This window comes from Haemorhous mexicanus, chromosome 1, assembly GCF_027477595.1.
Source record: "Haemorhous mexicanus isolate bHaeMex1 chromosome 1, bHaeMex1.pri, whole genome shotgun sequence".
Taxonomy (NCBI): Eukaryota; Metazoa; Chordata; class Aves; order Passeriformes; family Fringillidae; genus Haemorhous; species Haemorhous mexicanus.
This window is the reverse complement of record NC_082341.1, coordinates 4197186-4215668: the sequence shown is the minus strand read 5'-3', so window position 1 is coordinate 4215668 and position 18483 is coordinate 4197186. Positions and strand designations below refer to the sequence as shown.

General features: G+C 44.0%; 1 protein-coding gene across 2 annotated transcripts in view; it reads right to left on the bottom strand.

Annotated features, from left to right (window-relative positions):
* Window positions 1-4094: 4094 nt before the first annotated feature.
* The window catches only part of CRHR2 (corticotropin releasing hormone receptor 2), a 147205-nt gene continuing 132816 nt past the window's right edge, over window positions 4095-18483 (bottom strand). For both annotated transcript variants that reach the window (XM_059838718.1, XM_059838728.1), the window contains one exon: window positions 4095-5849. In XM_059838718.1, coding sequence (XP_059694701.1) covers window positions 5709-5849 — 141 coding nt within the window. In that variant the 3' untranslated portion in view covers window positions 4095-5708. The remainder of the gene's footprint in view (window positions 5850-18483) is intronic.

Sequence of the window (18483 nt, the reverse complement as noted above, 5' to 3'; positions counted from 1 at the left end):
TGGACAGTGCCAGTGATGAACAGGACCCTGCTGGACCCTGAGGACACCCCCCCTGCTGCTCCCTGTGCCCTCACCAGCAGCACCCTGCAATTTGTCACTCTGCCACCTGGGCAGGCTGAGGCACTCCTTTGACACGTGCCAATCAGCAGAGTGCAATTAATTGGCTCAGCCTCTGACACGAGCCCTTGCAGCCCTGGAGTGCAGAGGGGAGATGAGTCAGGAGGGTCATTTCACAGCCTTTGGACAGGGCAGAGCACACACAGCCCTCCTGGAGGCTGCCTGCCTCGTTAGCAGCTGGGAAACTCATTAAAGTTGGAGGAGTTCTTCTTCAAAGCTTTGGCCCCTCAGAGCACAAGGACACTTTAGCACTGCTCTGTGGTAATTGCACCAACCAGGATTTGCTTTCTCCTGCACTAATTAGCAAGTGGAGAAACTTGAGAAACCAAGGTAGAACCCAACAGGATTGTCCAGGTGATCCAGGTTTTTGTTTTAACTATGTATTTTACCATCAGTAAATTTACAGATTTTACCTCTTTTCCAAAAGTTTCTCTTGAGATGCTTCCTCCAGCTTTGTGGAAGATATCCATGAGAAAAGGAATAAAGTGAATTAATCTATGAAAAATTGGAGGATTTATGTGAAACCTTCACACTCATGAACCTACAATATCCTCTCCGTGTAGGGATACCCAGTACTCAGAGGACTGTGATCCCAAAATTGCTTTTTTTCTCCCCATGGACTGAGATGAGCCTTGTGGTGGCTGTCTGCAGGAGTAGATACCACTGAAACCATGAGTCTGACCAGAGAGCAGGGTGGTCAGAGCATGGCCTGTCCCTTCACAGCTCCTCTCTGCCCAGCCTCCTGCCCCATCTCAGTGACTCCATCTCTGCATTCAAAGCTCATTTTCCACCTCAGAGCCATTTGGGGTGGGAACACGACCTTGTCTCACTGCAGAGCACATCCCCAGGGGTGTGATGCTCTGCTGGAAGCTGGAGCTGTGGATTCCACAGCCCAGTCCCCTGGCTGTCCTGTACATGTACAGTGATGGAGCCCCAACACAATCCTACACCACTGCATCCCAGGAACTGCAGCACAGCTGGCTCCACTGCAAGCTGGAACTGGGCATTTACTGCAAAGGAGGAGGGGGGAAAAACATTTAAATAGTGTCAGAGGGAAGCAATTAGCCCAGCTCCAAAGTCAGCTTACACTTGTGCCCCAGCCAGTTGGCACACACATGATCTGTGGTGCTCAGCCCTGCAAACATTTTCCTGGAAGAGCTTTGGAGAGTCTTGTTTCAAGCACTTGAGTGCTCATAGTTGTTCATTTCCATAATGACTCACTGAACATGAGCAGCTTTGTTTTCCTCCTGCAGAATCAGCCATAAATCCAGAGAAATTTGATCTATTTTATTCAAATGCACAGGGGGCCATGGACACACGTGTGCATGAGCACACACACAGACACACACGTGCACAGATGCTGTCACTGCAACAGATCCACCACAATTTTCCTGGCACTGATGAGCTGAGACTGTTCCTGCTGATCCAAAAGCTACATCTGAATCATCCCAGACCTGTGCCATAAATGATGATTTTGTCAAAAGGGACACACAGCTTTAAAAGGCGTCACAAAGTAAAGAGGAAAGTTTTCCCTGAAGAGTGTGACTTTATTCATCTTTGCATTCCTGCCAGGAGACAGCAAAGAAAGAAGCTTCTTTTGAAGAGAGGAGACATGAACATGTGTCTAAAGCCTCTGAGGTGCACAGGGAAAAAAGGCAGCAGCCAGACCTTGATCATGTTCATTCTTCTCTTGTCTCAGAGGCATGACTGACAATACCAGTTCTAGGAGGATGGCACAATCCAGGTTGTAAGGCACCTCAGGAGATCTCCAGTCCAAACCCCCTACTCACAGCAGGCTCAGAATGTTGCTCAGGGCTTTATCCATTTGGGTCTTGAAAAATCTCAAAAGAATCTCCCACCCTCACTGGGAAACCTCTCCCACTGCTTAACTGTCTTTATGAGGAAAAACTTTCTTCTTTCTCCATCTTATCTGGCCCTTTTTTGTTACAGTTTGCTTGTTCCTCCTGCCTCAAACCACTGTGAAGGGCTTGGTTCTGCCAGCAACCTTCAGGTACTGGCAGGCTGTTGTTAGCTCCATCCAAAATCCTTTCTTCATTTTGAATCAGCTCCTTTTGCATCTCTGCACATGGAGAGTGCTCCAGACCTGAGCATCTTGGTGTCCCTGTGGCTGATCTTGCTTTGGTTTGTTAATATCTCCTGTACTGGGGTCACCAAACTGGGCACAGCATCTGGCTGTGGTCTAAGGAGTGCAGAGTGGAAGGGAATAATCATTCCCTTCAAAACATCCCAGAGCTTTGCTGCCAGGTCTCACGCCTGGTTTGGGTTGATTTCAGCACCCATGAGCTTCCTGGGTGCTTTTCCACACTGCTGCTCCTCAGACCTAAGTCCCAACTTGCTCCTCAGCAAGTCCTCACCTGGCCAAGGAACTCCCCTTTGGTGCCCAAGACATCTGGGGAACATCTCAGCAGCTCTGCTCACAGGTATCCTGGATAATCACCAAACCATTCATTCACTGTTAAAAGGCAAGATCAACATCACTCAGTGCAAATTCAGAAATATTTATTTGTTTTCTTGGCGTGAGGGTGTGTGGCTCACCTCCAGCCTTTTTATCAAGGGCTACTCAGAGAAAATGGAAGTTCTTGCTTATCTGTTTTGTTCCCAGGTGTTTTCTCCTGGGCTGATTTCCAAAGAGCTAAACTCAAATTAATCAATTTCTGAGCACCTCATGCCTTGGGATGTCATAAGCAGCTACTTTGGCTATTGTTCCCAGGAAAGGTGTGCAGTTTGCCATCCAGCTTGGATGTGCCAAATGCTGCTGGTGACAGATGTTAGCTGTCCACTTCTGGGACCAGACAGTGCAGCAGAGACAGGAGCAGCACCACTGCTGTCAGGAGTGTACTGTGAACTTCTTCCAAAGTCCTGGGGGTGAGAGCATGCAGAGTCTAAAAGGTTATTTTTATTTTCTTCAAGCTGCACAATTTCCTTGGGTAGGGACCAAGTACAGTGGGAGATCAGCCACCCGACTTACTAAGACACAAACCAAATTTAACTGTCTTCACCTATTTATTGTCTTAAATGTTCAGGGAATATTATTGCAAGTGAAACCAGGAGCATTGCAGCAATAGCCCAGAACACTGGCACAAAGTGGGTGCCCTGGCACTGATATATTCCAGTGGCTCACTGAGGAAAACTCTAAAGGACCCCAGGTTTAACCATTAGTTCACTGCTTCAGCTGCCAAATTTCTTCTCTACTCAGACCTGCTCCATGTCTGGATGTCTGCTACACTCCTGGCAGCACCAATAACCTGCAATTTCTGACAGAATCTGCTGCACTGCAAATCCCTTTTTCATCCCAGCGCGGCCCAGAGCCAGAGCAAACACAGACATACTCACTGTACATGTTTCTGACCTGTAGATGTGTCCCTCCCTTCAAACACAAGATGCCAGGGGCTGTGTATTGCTACTGTGAGTAATACTAGCACTGACCCAGTCCTTGTCACTGTCGTATTTTCTGGAAAAATCTCTTTGCCAGGATTTCTCTCCTGGGAAGCTGAGAAGCCTCAGAGAAAAAGGAAAGCAATATTATCTGATTTGCTTCTCCTGTGCTGTGCCCATGTGGAATGTGTTTGGAGATTGTTCACCCACAGGTGATTGTTCCATTGGATTCTGCTGGGAGTTGTTTTCACTCTTTGGCCAATCAGGGCCAAGCTGTGTCAGGACTCTGGAGAGAGTCAGGAGTTTTCATTATTACCTTTTTAGCCTTCTGTAAGTATCCTTTCTGTAGTCTTTAGTATAGTTTAGTTTAGTATTCTTTAATATAATATAGTGTCATAAAATAATAAATTAGCCTTCTGAGAACATGGAGTCAGATTCAACATTCCTCCTTTCATTGGGGGTCTCAGAAAATACAACAGGTCCTCTCTCATCAGGCACCCAAATCTTCTTCCTCCCTCTGTTTCCTTCCTCCCTCTCTTATCTCTTTGAGGCACATGAATCCAAATGAGTTAGGAGAGGGAAAAGTTACAAAATGTTGTTTATTTAAATCTGCTGCTCATTGCCAGCAAGCTCAAAGTTGAATATGACTGAGCTGATAGGACAGACATTCCCCCCCCCTCCCCCCATAAGCAGGGGATTTATAACAATGTTTTCCAAGAGATTTTCCAGCCCCTGAAAACTAGAGCAAGATAAATCTGGAGGTTTAAATCAAGCTCGTGCTGAAAAGTCCTATAAAACATCTGAAGAAAATTCAGAGTAAGCTTGATAAAAGTGGAAACAGCAAATTACTCCAGCTCTGTTGAGATGCAGGTGATGGAGAATGTATAACACCACATTTTTCTTACTGCTGTGGCAAAGCCCAGAGGAGAGAGTGCAGAGGGACAGGGATCCAGTATAAAACCATGAGCTGAGAAGGGAGGCAATTCTTCTTGCTTTTAAATGCCCCCACGTCAGGATTTCATCACGAGGTTGTTCTTCTTCTTGGCTCACTATCAAACAGGATTTCCATCCCTGATTTTAGCTGCAAAACCACTCTCAAGACAGATGTCCTCTTCCTTTTCAGAGTTAAAGAAAAAGATGCCTGGTTTTATTGAAACCAACCCAGAGTAGTGTTTATTATTGAAAATATACAGTTTTCTTGAACATCACATAAAAAGCCTGGTAGATACAACTGCTCTAGTTCAAAATGCTCAATAGATACCTTTGTGCAGCATGTAGCATTATCCTTGGAACACAAACATCCTCTTGTCATCCTTATTATCTTTACAGTGCTTCCCTTTTGTGTTTTTTAAACCCAGAAGAGGTGTCCTTCCCCACCCTAATGCTCTGAGCTGAAAACAAACCACTTTCCAAAGGCTTTCCTCTTACACTGTGCTGGAAGCGTGGGGCTAAGAGGAATTTTGAGAGTATTTTGTAGAGCTACTCAGAGCTACTCCTGTCCTTTGAAAATCTGTGTAAGAACAGGGCATGGTGCTCACCAGGCAAAGTGCCCTGTGTGGAACATCCAGTGATGCCCTGACAATTCCCAGTCTGTCCAAGAGAGAAATGGGGAAGGCAGGTAAATTCAGGCTTTTCACACCACATTTCAGACGCTCTTTTTCTTGCTGCCGCAAGTTCTCAAATGACAGTTTTGCACAGAAGAAACTTTTTTACAAAGAAAACAAGAAAGGGATGGGCTATTATACACCAAAACTGTTGAAATCATTGGGAATCAATGTATAGGGTGAGATGGGCAGTGTGTTCAAAACACTTTGCTCACCGCAATATGAAAGGGGGAATAAAAACAAAAAAAAAAAGAAAGGAAGGTGAAAAAAAAATTTGATTTTTCCTGCAAGTGTGCTGTTCTAGACTTTGCATTGTGAACTTCCACAGGATGCAGTCAGGGTTGAACCTGTTCCTTCTTTGAATCTGTTTGACCACCACCAACTCCAAGAAGCTTTTTCCTTGTTGCCTCCAAGCAGCATCGCGGATGTGGGAGACGAACCAAGATGGGCCCCTCACTGGAAAGAGATCAGTGGGGCCAAAGGAGGCGAGTTTGCAGGAAGGGGCTCGGGGGTGGGAGTGGAGACAGGAGAGCTCTGAAGGCCACGGGGTGGTGGTGGTGGTGGTGGGTGGTGGGTGGTGTCCGTGGGCGGTCACACGGCCGCGGTCTGTTTGATGCTGTGGAAGCTGATGCGCGTGGGGGACGTGGGGATGGACATGGCCCGAGCCACGCGCACCCGCAGGGAGTGGTGGTCCTGCCAGCGGTGCCACCTCTTCCTGGCAGCAGAACGGACCTGGGGAGGAACACAGGGGACAACGTGAAGGCACAGTTTCAGGTGTAAAGGGATGCTGGACAGTGCTGGGACAAGCGAGTGAAAAACAGGAGAAAGGAACCCTAAACCTCAAGCAGTGGGAGGGAAGGCTTGGAATTGTCACAGGTGACACCTTAAGCTTTTAAAGGGGGGAAGTGATGCCTTAATTTTTAGCTTTCATATTTTCCAGATTCTGTACTGCACTGGTATATAACTCTGAACTTCATGTGAAGTGTTAGCAAGTTCTCCTCACAGCTCAGTCACACAAAACAATCCTTTTCCAGCCTCAGAACCAAGGACACCCCTGCAGCTTCAGGCCCAAAAGGTACAAACAACAGTGAATTGAGGAGAGCAATCTGGGAGGGTGGGACTGCATAACCTGAAGCTGTAATTGGACAATTGACCCCAATATGGAAATGGACCAAAACTTAGAAAAGTGTGAAAATTCATGACCCAGCGTCCATTTTGCATCCATCTTGAGTCCATCCTGGGTAGAGCCAGGATGGTGAGGCTCTTGTGCTGCCCAAGGTGTATCCTTTAAAGGCCTTTTAATAAATCCCTACTTTTTTCCTTTAACACTCTCTAGCCTCTGTTCCAGGTCAGCCTCTCAAGGCATCACAGGGACTGATTCAGATGCCTGAAGGGGAGCTTCTAATTCACTGATATTCTCTTGAGTACTTGACTCAGGGAAAAAACATTTTTTACACCTCATGTCTTGTATCTGGTATCTTAAACACCCCAGAGCATTTCCAACAGGCCTAAACATTCACAACTGAATTGAGCCCTCAGGATGGGTGGATCTAATGGGTGGTAGATCCAAAGTCTGTCCAAGACCTGATGGAATTCTTGGAGAGCCCCATCCCAGGGGACCCTGCTGCCCTTGGATGTGAAGAAGCACAGGGGATCTAGCCAAGCTCTGGCACACCTGAGCCAGCCCTGTGAGCACCTCCAGCAGGCAGTGGAAGTTGCTCCACATCAGCAGAAGGCCATCCTCAAGCAGGTGCTGACCAACAGGTCAGATGAACCTTGAATTTCAGTGTTTTGTTTTTTTTTTCAGGGAGCACAGAGAGAGCCCAGGAACTCTGGCTCAAATATATAGATATATATGCAAGAGAAAAACAGGAGAAAGGAACCCTAAACCTCAAACACAGTGGGAGGGAAGGCTTGAAATACTCCTAAAATACACCAAATCCCTTCCAAATCCCTGTCAGGGAAGACTCAGAGTCAGAACCTGGCTTGAAGCATTTGGACCAATTTCTGGATATTCTTGCTGATATCTGCTTACTGTAGAGAGGAAGCCAATTCAAACCCCTAACCCAGGGAGATAAATAAGCCTACAAAATTAGGTGAGAGGAATCTGGGCCCAGCTTCCTGGAGAGTCCAGAGCCTGGACTGTTCATGACACTTGGAAAGGATGCTGATGTTCTGCTGCCAACCTGGAATCTGGTGAACTTTGGAAGAAGCACTGCTACATAAACCTGTATCAAGCCAGGGTCTCCTTTACCAAAACCACATTTTTTTTACAAAGAGGGGTTATAAATAATGTAATATAGACACTACACCTCAACTATTGACCTACAGATCTCCTCCTGACCAAGAGGGAACCAATCAGTGTGGTCAAGGGGGATGATTCATCTCAAGCAGGTGTCCAAAACAGACCAGATACTTGTGGTCAGAAGAAAAATACCTATTTCCTTTGATTAGTTTTAAATAAGTCTAGACAACAAGCTCTGTTTAAGATGTCTAGATTATAAATTTAGGTAAGTTCAGACAATATTGATATCTAACCATGGATATTTTTTAGTCTTTATAATGTACTTATTTTCACTGCATCCCCCAAAAGTAAAGGATTGTTTTAAGCCCCATTTTACCACAGACAAGGGGAACTTTGGGTATTATCAGCAGTGATGCTGTTGTGGAGGAGACCTCAAAGGCATCAGCTGCCATGGCAACTGCACAAGGTCTGGGAGGAGCTTTCAGAGCCTGTGAAGGCCATGCTGGCACAGATTCTCAGCTCTCAGGGCCTGGGTGAGGTCAATCCAAGCCACCCTGGGCATGTCTGTCACCACCAATGGCACTGCAGGGGAGGTGGAGTCGAAAAAAAAATTGCCCAAAGATGAAGAATCACTGCTTTTCTTCATTTCTTTGAAAGCTTGGGGACTGTTTTCAGGAGCTCTGTGAGGTCTACTCAAAACACAAGGAACACACACAGTCTCCAGCCCCACTTCAGAGCAGCTCAAATGTCCTTCCTAAGGGTGCTCAGAGGAGTTGAAGAGCTCCAGGATTGGAGGTGTTTCCAACCCACACCACACCCTGTCAGTTTTAGGTGCCCCAGATGAACAGGGTGAAGGCCCCCTGGTTAAAACATAGAAAAGTTCACCAGGAGGACACAGAAAAAGGGAAACTGCTGTCCTTCTCTTGGCTGGTTTCAATTTTCCCATTTCTGGGTGGGCTTTCAGAGCTCTGGGCAGTAGCACTGCCTGTGAGAAACTATGAGCAAGCCATCCCCTCCCAGCACAGCTTTGTCCGTGGAATACTGCAGGTTTATGAGTACCAGCCTGGAAAGCAGTTTTGCAATTGCCTCTTTGGTGCCTTTTCAGAGGAATCCTCAACCTGGAAATGTGGCTTTTCTATCAGAGCCCTTCTAGAGGCAGAGATTGAGCAAATCAGAGCAGAGGATTTCTTTGGCTGTGTTCTCAGCTATCTGTGATCTCTGCTACTGCCATGGCTAGCATGGTGGTTTTAGGTCATAGCTTGGACTCAGTGATCTCAGAGGTCTTTTCCAACATAATTGAGGCTGTGGTTCTGTGATTTAAGGCAAGCAGCTGCAGATTTCTAAGGTAAGATGAGGAGAAAGCCACTCTGGTTTCTTGTGATTTTGAATCAATGGTTTGTTTCAATATAAATAATAATGTTTTTTACACTTAGTAGGGGTGAGACAAAGCTGAATGAAACAAAGAATAAGAGGGAATAGAACTGGAGAAAGAGAAAACACCCAGTAAAAGGGGAAATAAAGACAGCACTGCCAGGAAGAGCATGATCATCATGAACGATTTGGAGATGAGAATGAGAACAATGTGGTTAAACAACAGTGCAGAGGATTTCTGGAAGAGCCTCTCATTATGGAGAAGTAGCTTCAACACCTCTCCACCAGTTTCGTGATGGGGTTTGGTCAGGTTATAAAATGAGTTCAATGACACAGTTATATGAAAGAGCAGAATCAGGATGGAGGGACTCAGTCACAAACTGCAGCATCCCCTTCTCCCCAGACTGACCTTCCTGGCTCACTGAACCCTCCTGGGAAAACAGGAGGAACACTGGAAAGCTGTGCCATGGAGTTCTACTTGGGAATTCACTATTGGCAAACCCACCATGGTTCCACCTGCAGTGGCAGAGGGATCCCTGCCCCTCATTCTGGATGGGGGGAGGATATAAAGCACACCCAGAGGCAAATCCAGGCACCTCCCCTGACAGACTCACACCTAATCTTGGCCAATTATCACAGAATCACTGAAGGGTTTGGGCTGGAAGAGACCTCAAAGTTCATTTTTTTCCAGCCCCCTGCCATGGACAGGAACAGTTTCCACTGGACCAGGTTGTTCCAAGCCCCATCCAATTATTGGATCCATTATTTATGCTTCCAGTACAGACAGTACAGGAGAAACAGAGACAATCCCCCTGAGGATGGCACTCAGACACGTGGAATTAAACACTCCTTGCTCCTCTGGGTACAAACCCAGCCTACATGAACGCTTAAACCAGACAAGTGGTTTAAGTAACACATGAAGTGTCAGACCACTGTCATGGGAAACTGTCCCCTGAAGACCTGAGATGCAGAGGGAAGTTGCTTCTTGAATGCTCCTTTCTCCCCAGATGTCATTAAATGCTTAGATTTAGAGAAAATTTTCCTCCTTTCTTCTGCAGTAAAATTTTGTGAGTGGTTTTTTTTTTTTTTTTTTTGGTGTGTGTGTGTTTGGGGTTTTCTTTTCTTTTGTTTGGGTTTTTTTGGGTTTGGTTTGTTTTGGTTATTGTTGTGGGCTTTCTTTCCCTGAGGAACCAGTGTGAAGAGATACTTACTCAGCCAGTGAAGCCAGATTAGATTTATCATTTGTGCTTCAAGCCAACCAAGTCAAAAAGAGCCACCTGGAGATAAAGATGTGAGTCTAAACAAGCAGTTGGCTTTTGTGATATGGTTTGAGACAGGATAAAAAATAAAAAAAAAACCAAAGTGCTGTCTTCCTGTACAGCTGGAGCCATTCCTAATGGACTGAGCACATGGAAATGGGCTCTGCACTTCCAAGGGTGAGGGCAAAGCATTTTTTAATGACAGAATAATTAACTGCAATTAGTATGTGACCAGAGTGCAAGCAGAGAAAGTTGAGGTCAAATTTATATCTTGTACTTAAGAAAAGAAAAAGAATGGCTGTGGCTAAAAGACACCAAAAAAAGGCTATAGTACAGTGGAAGAGCAAAAGAAAAAGAGAATGCAAAATATCAACTATCAAACATGGTTGTTAATCTCTGTAAGAGCAGCCTCCTCTATTTATTAAGCATTTCTAGAGTCAGGACCATGTCCCAGAGTCAGCATTAGCACATTTATGACCTGAAATTGCCAGCACTGGCCTGTAACATCCCAAGGATGCTCTGGGCTGTCATCAGTGGCTAGAGCTCCACAAGGAGTCCTGGGAACACAAATTATCAGCTTCACCTCTGCGAGCTCTAGTTGCTTGAGGACCAAAATGTCCCCTTCTCTGAGCACAGAGCTGGGTGCCTGTGTTGACCCTTGGTCTGTCTTTTCCTTGCGAATAGGTCCTTTTTCAGAATTACCCTTTTCAGCTATTTCTGCTTTGTGTACAGTGAATAATCCCAGTTTCTGAGCTGTGGTCACATCAGGTTTGCTAGCATTATTGGTGCCTACAGAGTGTGGGCACTGCTTTGGAACAGTCAAGAAAAAGGATTTGGATAATGGGATGAAAGGAAATCAGTGGGTGACTTTTTCTCTTCTGACTGGATCACCTAACCAGGGGACTTGTCAAACTTTTAGATCATATTAAATAAAAAATACTCTTAAAAACCTTTCTTCCTCCTCCTCCACAGCAGAATGGCAAAAAGAATGAAAGAGATGGAGAGAAGGATGAAAACATTTAGAGAAGGTTTTCTGTTGACAAAATAGACATCAACTTTGTGCTGCTATTACCTGTGCTAGACACTGGCTGCTGGCTAAGTTCTTGCAGCCATCAACTGCAAGAAACTGCAAGAAACTGCATTTCAACTAGAAATGAGCTGAGGAAACAGCCTTGAGTAACACTGAAAATCAGATTTTGGAAGAAATGTCTTGTATCATTAGGAGAGAGGAAGAAGTTCTGATTCACTTACACAGAACAAAGGGGCCAATTCACCTGGGGCTTTTGGATTTAATAATCCTAAAATATACTAAAATATATAACATATATTTATATATATATACTAAATATAACAGATATTCTATTATTTACTATATAATAAATGTATTAAATAGTATATATTTAATATATATTAATTTTTATATATATAATGATTTATTTTTATATATAATAATATACTAAAATATTATAGTTATTATAATAGTAAGAAGAATAGGAATAGATGAGCTGCCAGAGCAATGGAAGCTGGAATTAAGGCTGTTGGGATGTCACCATCCTCTGTCCCCAGGTGACACCCCTCACCTGGAAGTGTTCACAAGTGAGGACCAGAAGGACACCAAGTCCTCTCTTCTTAGAACCCTAATTGCTGAAAATTGTAACCTTCCTGTACTAACACACATTAACCCCCAAAAGAACACTACATTTAACCTAAAGCCATAGAGAAAACTTCCAAAATTATATAATAAAACTAAAATTGTAAGTGTGTAGTTTAAATAAAAGTACATAATAAAAATTTAAAGTTTAAAGTTGTAAAATATGATAATATATATAAAACAAAAAAAAAGTTTTAAAACAGAAACTAATCCTTCTTCTTCACCTTCTTCTTTGTGAGTTTAAGTAGTATTATATAATTAAATTAAAAAATCCACATGACAAACCACGAGTAATTAATTATGAAGTTAAAAATAAAAACAATTTAAATATAATTTCTTAATTAAACAATTTATCCTTAAAAAGCCCTATTAAAAAAAAAAGATTCAGCTCAATTTTTATTAAAGTGTTATAGAACTCACTGCCTATAAAACTACAATATAAATAAAAACTAACAGACATCTAAATCCAACAAAAATACCATCTCACACATTGAATCCCAACTTTAACAACAAAAAATAAATATATATATCAACTCTCTCTGTGTGTAGAATAATCACAGCATCACAGAATGGTTTGGGTTGGAAGGGACCTTAAAAATCATCTTATTCCACCCCCTGCCATGGGCAGGGACACCTTCCACCATCCCAGGGTGCTCCAAGCCCTGCCCAGCCTGGTCTTGGGCACTTGCAGGGATCCAGGGGCAGCCACAGCTTCTCTGGGCACCCTGTGCCAGGTTCCCATCCTCACAGGGAACAATTTCTTCCTCACATCTCATCTGTATATTCATGGTGTTCAGTAGTCTGTGACTGATTAAGTTCTTGCTCTGCTCAAATGCCACTCTTTATTCCCAGAAATCCTGATAAGAAGGCCAATTAATTAAATGAGTAAGGTTTAGATCTCAATGGGCTTTAAAAAAGACTGATTTTACAACTTCCACCTACATTTAAGCACTTTTTTTTGCGTTGTTCCAGATCCTTGTGCTGCAGTTGGAGGTGACTGGAGAATAACTTTGGACTTTATTTCTGCAGATTATGGAAGGCTGATGAACACTGACTGGATCTTTTTGCAAGCTACAGATGAACAAGAGGGACTTTTAACCAATGTCCAGACCAGCAAAATGGATCTTTAAATTTCAAGGCATTGGTCTCACTGTGCCAGACATTAATTTTCATGAGATTTTTGAAGTCCTGGCCTCTCCCTGTAAAGACTCAGTGAGGCCCAAGGTATTGGCAACACCTGATCAAAAAAAGACAATTAAATAGGTCTCATTTGTGTGAATCACTGCCATAAATGAAGCTGAAGGTGAGAAGCTCAGCTGGTTCTGTGCATGTATCAGGTGTTTAAGATTTGAGGGGGGGAAATCCCATCCATTACTTAACAGAACTTAAATAAAAGTAAGGTGATGCCTTAAATGGTACTTTGAAAGTTTTCCAAATGTTCAGGGTGTTCCTCAGGGAGGAGGGATGGCAAATGCTGTATTTAATAGCAAATGCTGTGAAGCAGCTGTTGGTCAAACCTCTCCAGGTCCTTGGAAGGATTAAGCACAGAATGATTTGAAGCAAAGAAACAGAGTGGCCTCAGCACAGAGACCCCTGGGCTGACAGAGCTGTGGATCTCCAGGTGAGGAGTTCTGACTCTCCCAGAGAGACAGGAGGGTCTTTATCCATGTTTTGTAAATCAGCCACATCACTGAGCAACTGCACCTGTGCAAGGCTCCCACAGACCCAACCCCTCAGGCCAAGGGTGCTCATGTTACCATCACACAAAATATTGAACTGAACATCCCCATAAAGATGCCATTATCAGGATTTAATCCTCCTGAGCTCAGGAAGGGATGTAGTCAAAACAACCTGCAAGGCTCAAAGGAAACAAAAACAAAGCTTGGCCACAATGTTGGGTTTTGTTTCAACAGGCACCCTGTATCACACCACTATTTATATAACTTTGTTATGGGGTTTTTTCTTCCTAAAAATTATCCTGCTTAATTGGTCTGCAATCCCTTATTATTATTATTATTATTATTATTATTATTATTATTATTATTATTATTATTATTATTATTATTATTATTCTCCTCAGGGTCTTTGCAGCAATTCTTTACAATCTGGGGATATTTTCACAGCACCTACCAGCCTGGTATGTCAAAGTTTATTTCCAAGGCCACAGCAGTGCAATTCTGGTATCATAAAAAGCAGTTCAAGAAGCTGCAACAATTCTGACTAGTCACACAGATTTGCCACACATTTCTGTGTGGAAACAAATGCTGCTCCTTTCTTCTGGGCCACAAAGGACCAGAGCTACCCACAGCAGAGGGAGGCCAGGGGTGCACCCAGCCCACTCCCAAGCCCCTCTGGTTTTGATGTGGGATGCTCTGGAGTCACCCTCACATCAGCAGTGGTGTAATGAGGAGGAAAATGGAATGGGGAAGGACCCTCAGGGCAAAGAGAATTAAACTTTAGCCCTCTAGCCCACCTCCATATTGGTATTTATTTATTGACAGATTTTAAGGAATGCTTAATTCACATTCTTTGGGCTTGGGATGAATAATGTGGAGCCTGCCTGGGCTGGTGGACAGGGGGTGAGTAACCATTGCAGGGCTGACTCAGAGCTGGCACTTCTAACAAACAGCCTCCCAGGATGATCAGATCAAAGGAAGCCACTTTGAGCTTAACAGATTTTGAGAGACAGATGATGCTTGGCTAAAGGGTCAACAGAAAAAAAAAATTAAACATATTTATCTTTGCCTTGCACCTTGTTGTGAGAATAATTTACAGTGGCATCTGATCTATTCTTCTCTGATGATGTTTTCTCTCCAAGCCAGCTAAGTGCATTTTAAATGTCAATTCATGGATGAGTATAGATATTGGTCAGAGAGTACTGAGTCTGAGTCCTGAGCTAAGAATTCAGGCTCTAAAAGGATGTTTTCAGACTCAGGTCTGGTTGGTTATGTATCCATCCAGGAGATGGATAGAAATGAAGGACAGGCACCTTATTATGGACACAGAACTCATGAATTATAGAATAATTAAGGTAGGAAGGGACATCAGAAGGCCTCTGGTCCTGTGCCATGATCAGAGCCCATCCAGCACAGTGGCTTTATCCAGTTTTGGAATGATGTCAGGGTTTTATCAAGTCATTTTGAGCACAAAAAAGGACAGGGATCTTAAAACACCTTTGAGCCTCTGTTCCAGTGCTTAAACATCCTTACTCTTATATTTTTTCCTTCCCTGTTTAATTTTGCCTTGCTCCCTTCATTCAGCTTCAGAGTGGAGCTTGCTCTTCCCCGAGCAGCCCCTCATCAAGCACCATCCCTTTGTAGATGTGGGTTGTTCTCAAACACTGTCAGCTCCATTCCCAAGCTCCTGCTCTGGGATGGCTGTGCTGGGATCTCCCAGCATGGCTGGAAAGGTTTGCAAGAATCACTGAACTCTCTGAGGGATCTGGTGGCAATTGGAAATTGCATGAAACTCCCAGTACCAAGGATAAGTGATCTCTGGAGCAGGGATTCTTACTCCTCTGTTATCCTCTGGTTTCCATCATCACTGCTGAGGTAGCAGGAGTGGAGCCAGCCCTCTCTGGAATATGAAACATTTTAAATGCACTCTTTGCCTCTCTCTGCAATACTTTAGTTTGTCTCAGGAGAAAACCATCACTGTCAAGAAGGTCTGGCTGAAAGGTAGACACACCACCAGTAAGGGAACTGGATGGAGGATCCCTCTTCCTTTAAAAAACTTTGTCTGGGATGAGTCAAAACTTTGTCTGAAATGAGTAAGTCAAAACTTACTCTGGGATGAGTAGAAGAGAAATGCTGGGAGTGCTGTGCCCACCCTCCCCTGTGGATACTGACAGTTTGGTCAGAGACAGAAACAGAAAAACTTTCCCAGGAATTGTTCTGGGGAGTTTTAAGAAGGCTGAGAGAAAGAATTAAAACAATCTTGGAGCTGGTGTTTTGGACAGTTGTTTTCTCACAAGATGTTCACCAAAGGGTGTTTCCTTAATTAACCAGTCATGTGAGGGGTGTTAAGAACCACTCAGGTTCTGGGTGAATGATGCTGGTTATAAATATTGTGAGATTGTAATGAAGGAGCCTTTGGCCTCTGGGAATGTTTGGAGTCAAGTGTCACCTTTCTTCCTTTTCCTGACTCAAAGGTGACATGCCCCTGAGCAGAAGGTGCTCACTAAAGAACTGAAAGGAAAATCTGACCTGCAGTCAAAAGGGTCCAGCAGGATCTGTGTGGGAATTCATTCCTCCAGCCCAGTTTCACACCATTCACAGAGTCACTGCATGGCCTGGCTTGGAAGGAACATTAAACCTCATCCAATCCTACCCCAGCCATGGGCAGGGACACCTTCCACTGTCCCAGGGTGATCCAAGCCCTGTCCACCCTGGCCTTGGGCACTGCCAGGGATCCAGGGGCAGCCACAGCTGCTCTGGGCACCCTGTGCCAGGGTCTTACCACCCTCACAGGAGAGAATTTCCTCCTAATACCCAATCTAAACCTGCCCTCTTTCAGTTTGAAGCCATTTCCCCTTGCCCTGTCACAACATGCTGTTGTAAAGTCTATCTATCTTTGCTCCAAAAATCTCCATCCTAAACCCTTTTTTTTAAAATCCTGTGTTATCTGAAATTAAATTCAGCCTTGTGATCTGTGAGTTGACTGAAAAAATTTTGAGGAGCATCTTGTTTTTTTTATGCAGTCATTGAAACAGAAGTTCACAAGCTGCAGTCACTCTTCTGAAGTGGCATTCAACATAAATGCATACAGATTTTTCATTATGCCAATTTTCCTAACACCTCAATTTCTCAGAAACCTCTCATTGTCAATTTTCTTGGAAGTCCAGAGATGCTCTTTTCTACTTGGATTAAATGCAATTTGCATATTTTGCCCTCTAGTGTTTCTCTTTGTCCAAAAAAATGTAATTTTTTTCCATAAAATCTCTAAACAAATTAATGAGTCAAGTGCCAAGGGCCCCTTGTGCCCACCCATGGCACACACACTTCATTCAAAACAGCTTCAGACCTTTTCAGAAGCAATAAATCATAAAAAGCTGCAACTTTCTATTCTAAACTGCTTCTCCTCCATGGATTCACTGCAATAATTTGTCTGCAAGGCTTGGAAAGAGGGAGGGAACAGAGCTGGGGAAGGGTCTGGAGCACAAATCTGATGAGGAGCAGCTGAGGGAGCTGGGAAAGGGTCTCAGCCTGGAGAAAAGGGGGATCAGGAGGGACCTCGTGGCTCTGCACAACTCCTGACAGGAGTCAGGGGGGGATTGGGCTCTGCTCCCAAGTCAGAAGTGACAGGACAAGAGGAAATGGCCTCAAATTGCAGCAGGGGAGGTTTAGATTGGATATCTGGAAGAATTTCTTCACTGAAAGGGTGGTCAGGCATTGAAAGGGGCTGGCAGACAAAGTGGTGGGGTCCCCATCCCTGGAAGTGTTCAAAAGCTGTGGATGGGGACATGGCCTGGTGGGGGCTTGGCAGTGTGTGGTGAATGGTTGACTCAATTATCTCAGACTGGTTCTGTGATTTACTGATTTTTTTATCTTCAGCTGAGGGGCCTGACAGCCTCTCTCACCACAGCCAACAAAGCCAGTCCAGGAGCTGTGTGAAGCACTGTGTTCTGTGGAAATGAGGGCAGGGAAGGTGGCTGCATGCCCAGGTCAAATGTCCACTCAAAAATGAAGGAAATAAACTCATCTTGTTTGAAAGTCTTTGCATGGACTGAATTTTAAAGCTTCACTTTTTCCCTCCAGTGCTGCCACATTTGTGAGACCAAATCACTGAAAATCTGGACATTTTATGGTGGTATCAGGGGTTACCAAGGTGTCATTTTTGGTTAGATCTCGAGGTATGTTTCTTTAAATCAATAGAAGTTACAGAGGAAAAACTCTCAGCTGTTTCATTTTCCAAACTTCACAGACAGAACTCTGACAAAGGGACAGAAACTTAACAGAATAGAATCCCAGAATCCCAAGATATCTCAGCTTGGAAGGGATCCATAAGGATCATCCAGTCCAACCCTTGCCAACTCTGTAGGCAAACTCTTCTTTGGAGCAGCCTCTCACATCCTGAGAGTTTTTAAGATGCTGATTTTGATTTTTAAACCCAGCTTTAGTTGTACAGAGGTTGTGAAGCTCCACAGACTACACTGCTCAGATATTGTGGGAACTGGACTGAGGGGTACAGCATAAAGGTACCAGAGCCAGTAGAGTTTTCCTCTTTATTTTTCAGTTCATGCAGGTTTGTCAGGACACATGGTTCCCTTTTCTGTGACTCTATCAAAATGCAGCCTTAAGTAATATTTCTGCCTTTTGCTCAGATTCCAGGAACTGCTATTAATGCTTTCTCTGCACCCAAACCAAGTGATTTTCACATCAGATTGAGAAATAGTCCCAACGTTTACTAAATCTCACTGCAAAATCTCTGTGTGCACTTAAAGCAGTAAATTCATTGCACAATTTCCTCTCCTCATAAGGGACTGGGGTTAATTGTAGCCTTTCTTTATTCTGAGAACATTAAAATCCAGCACAACTGTGCAAAGGCTGCATCCAATTCCAGCCCTGACAGGGAAGGAATTTTGCAGGGGTCCCTCAGTGGCTGCTGAAAACAAGATCACCTCTGTTCCTTTAGTTCCTATTATTCTCCTTCTTCCTCAAAAATACTTCCTGATGAGAAAACTCAGTGAAATCACACACTGAGCCTCAGGAAAAAACCCAAATCAGGGTTTTTAATGTGGTTTCCTAGGGAGTAGAACATCCCTACAGCCATTCTTTCTCACCTGAGGAACCCACAATGGTGTTTCCTCTCTCTTCCACTAAATGCAGCAGCTTTTAGTCC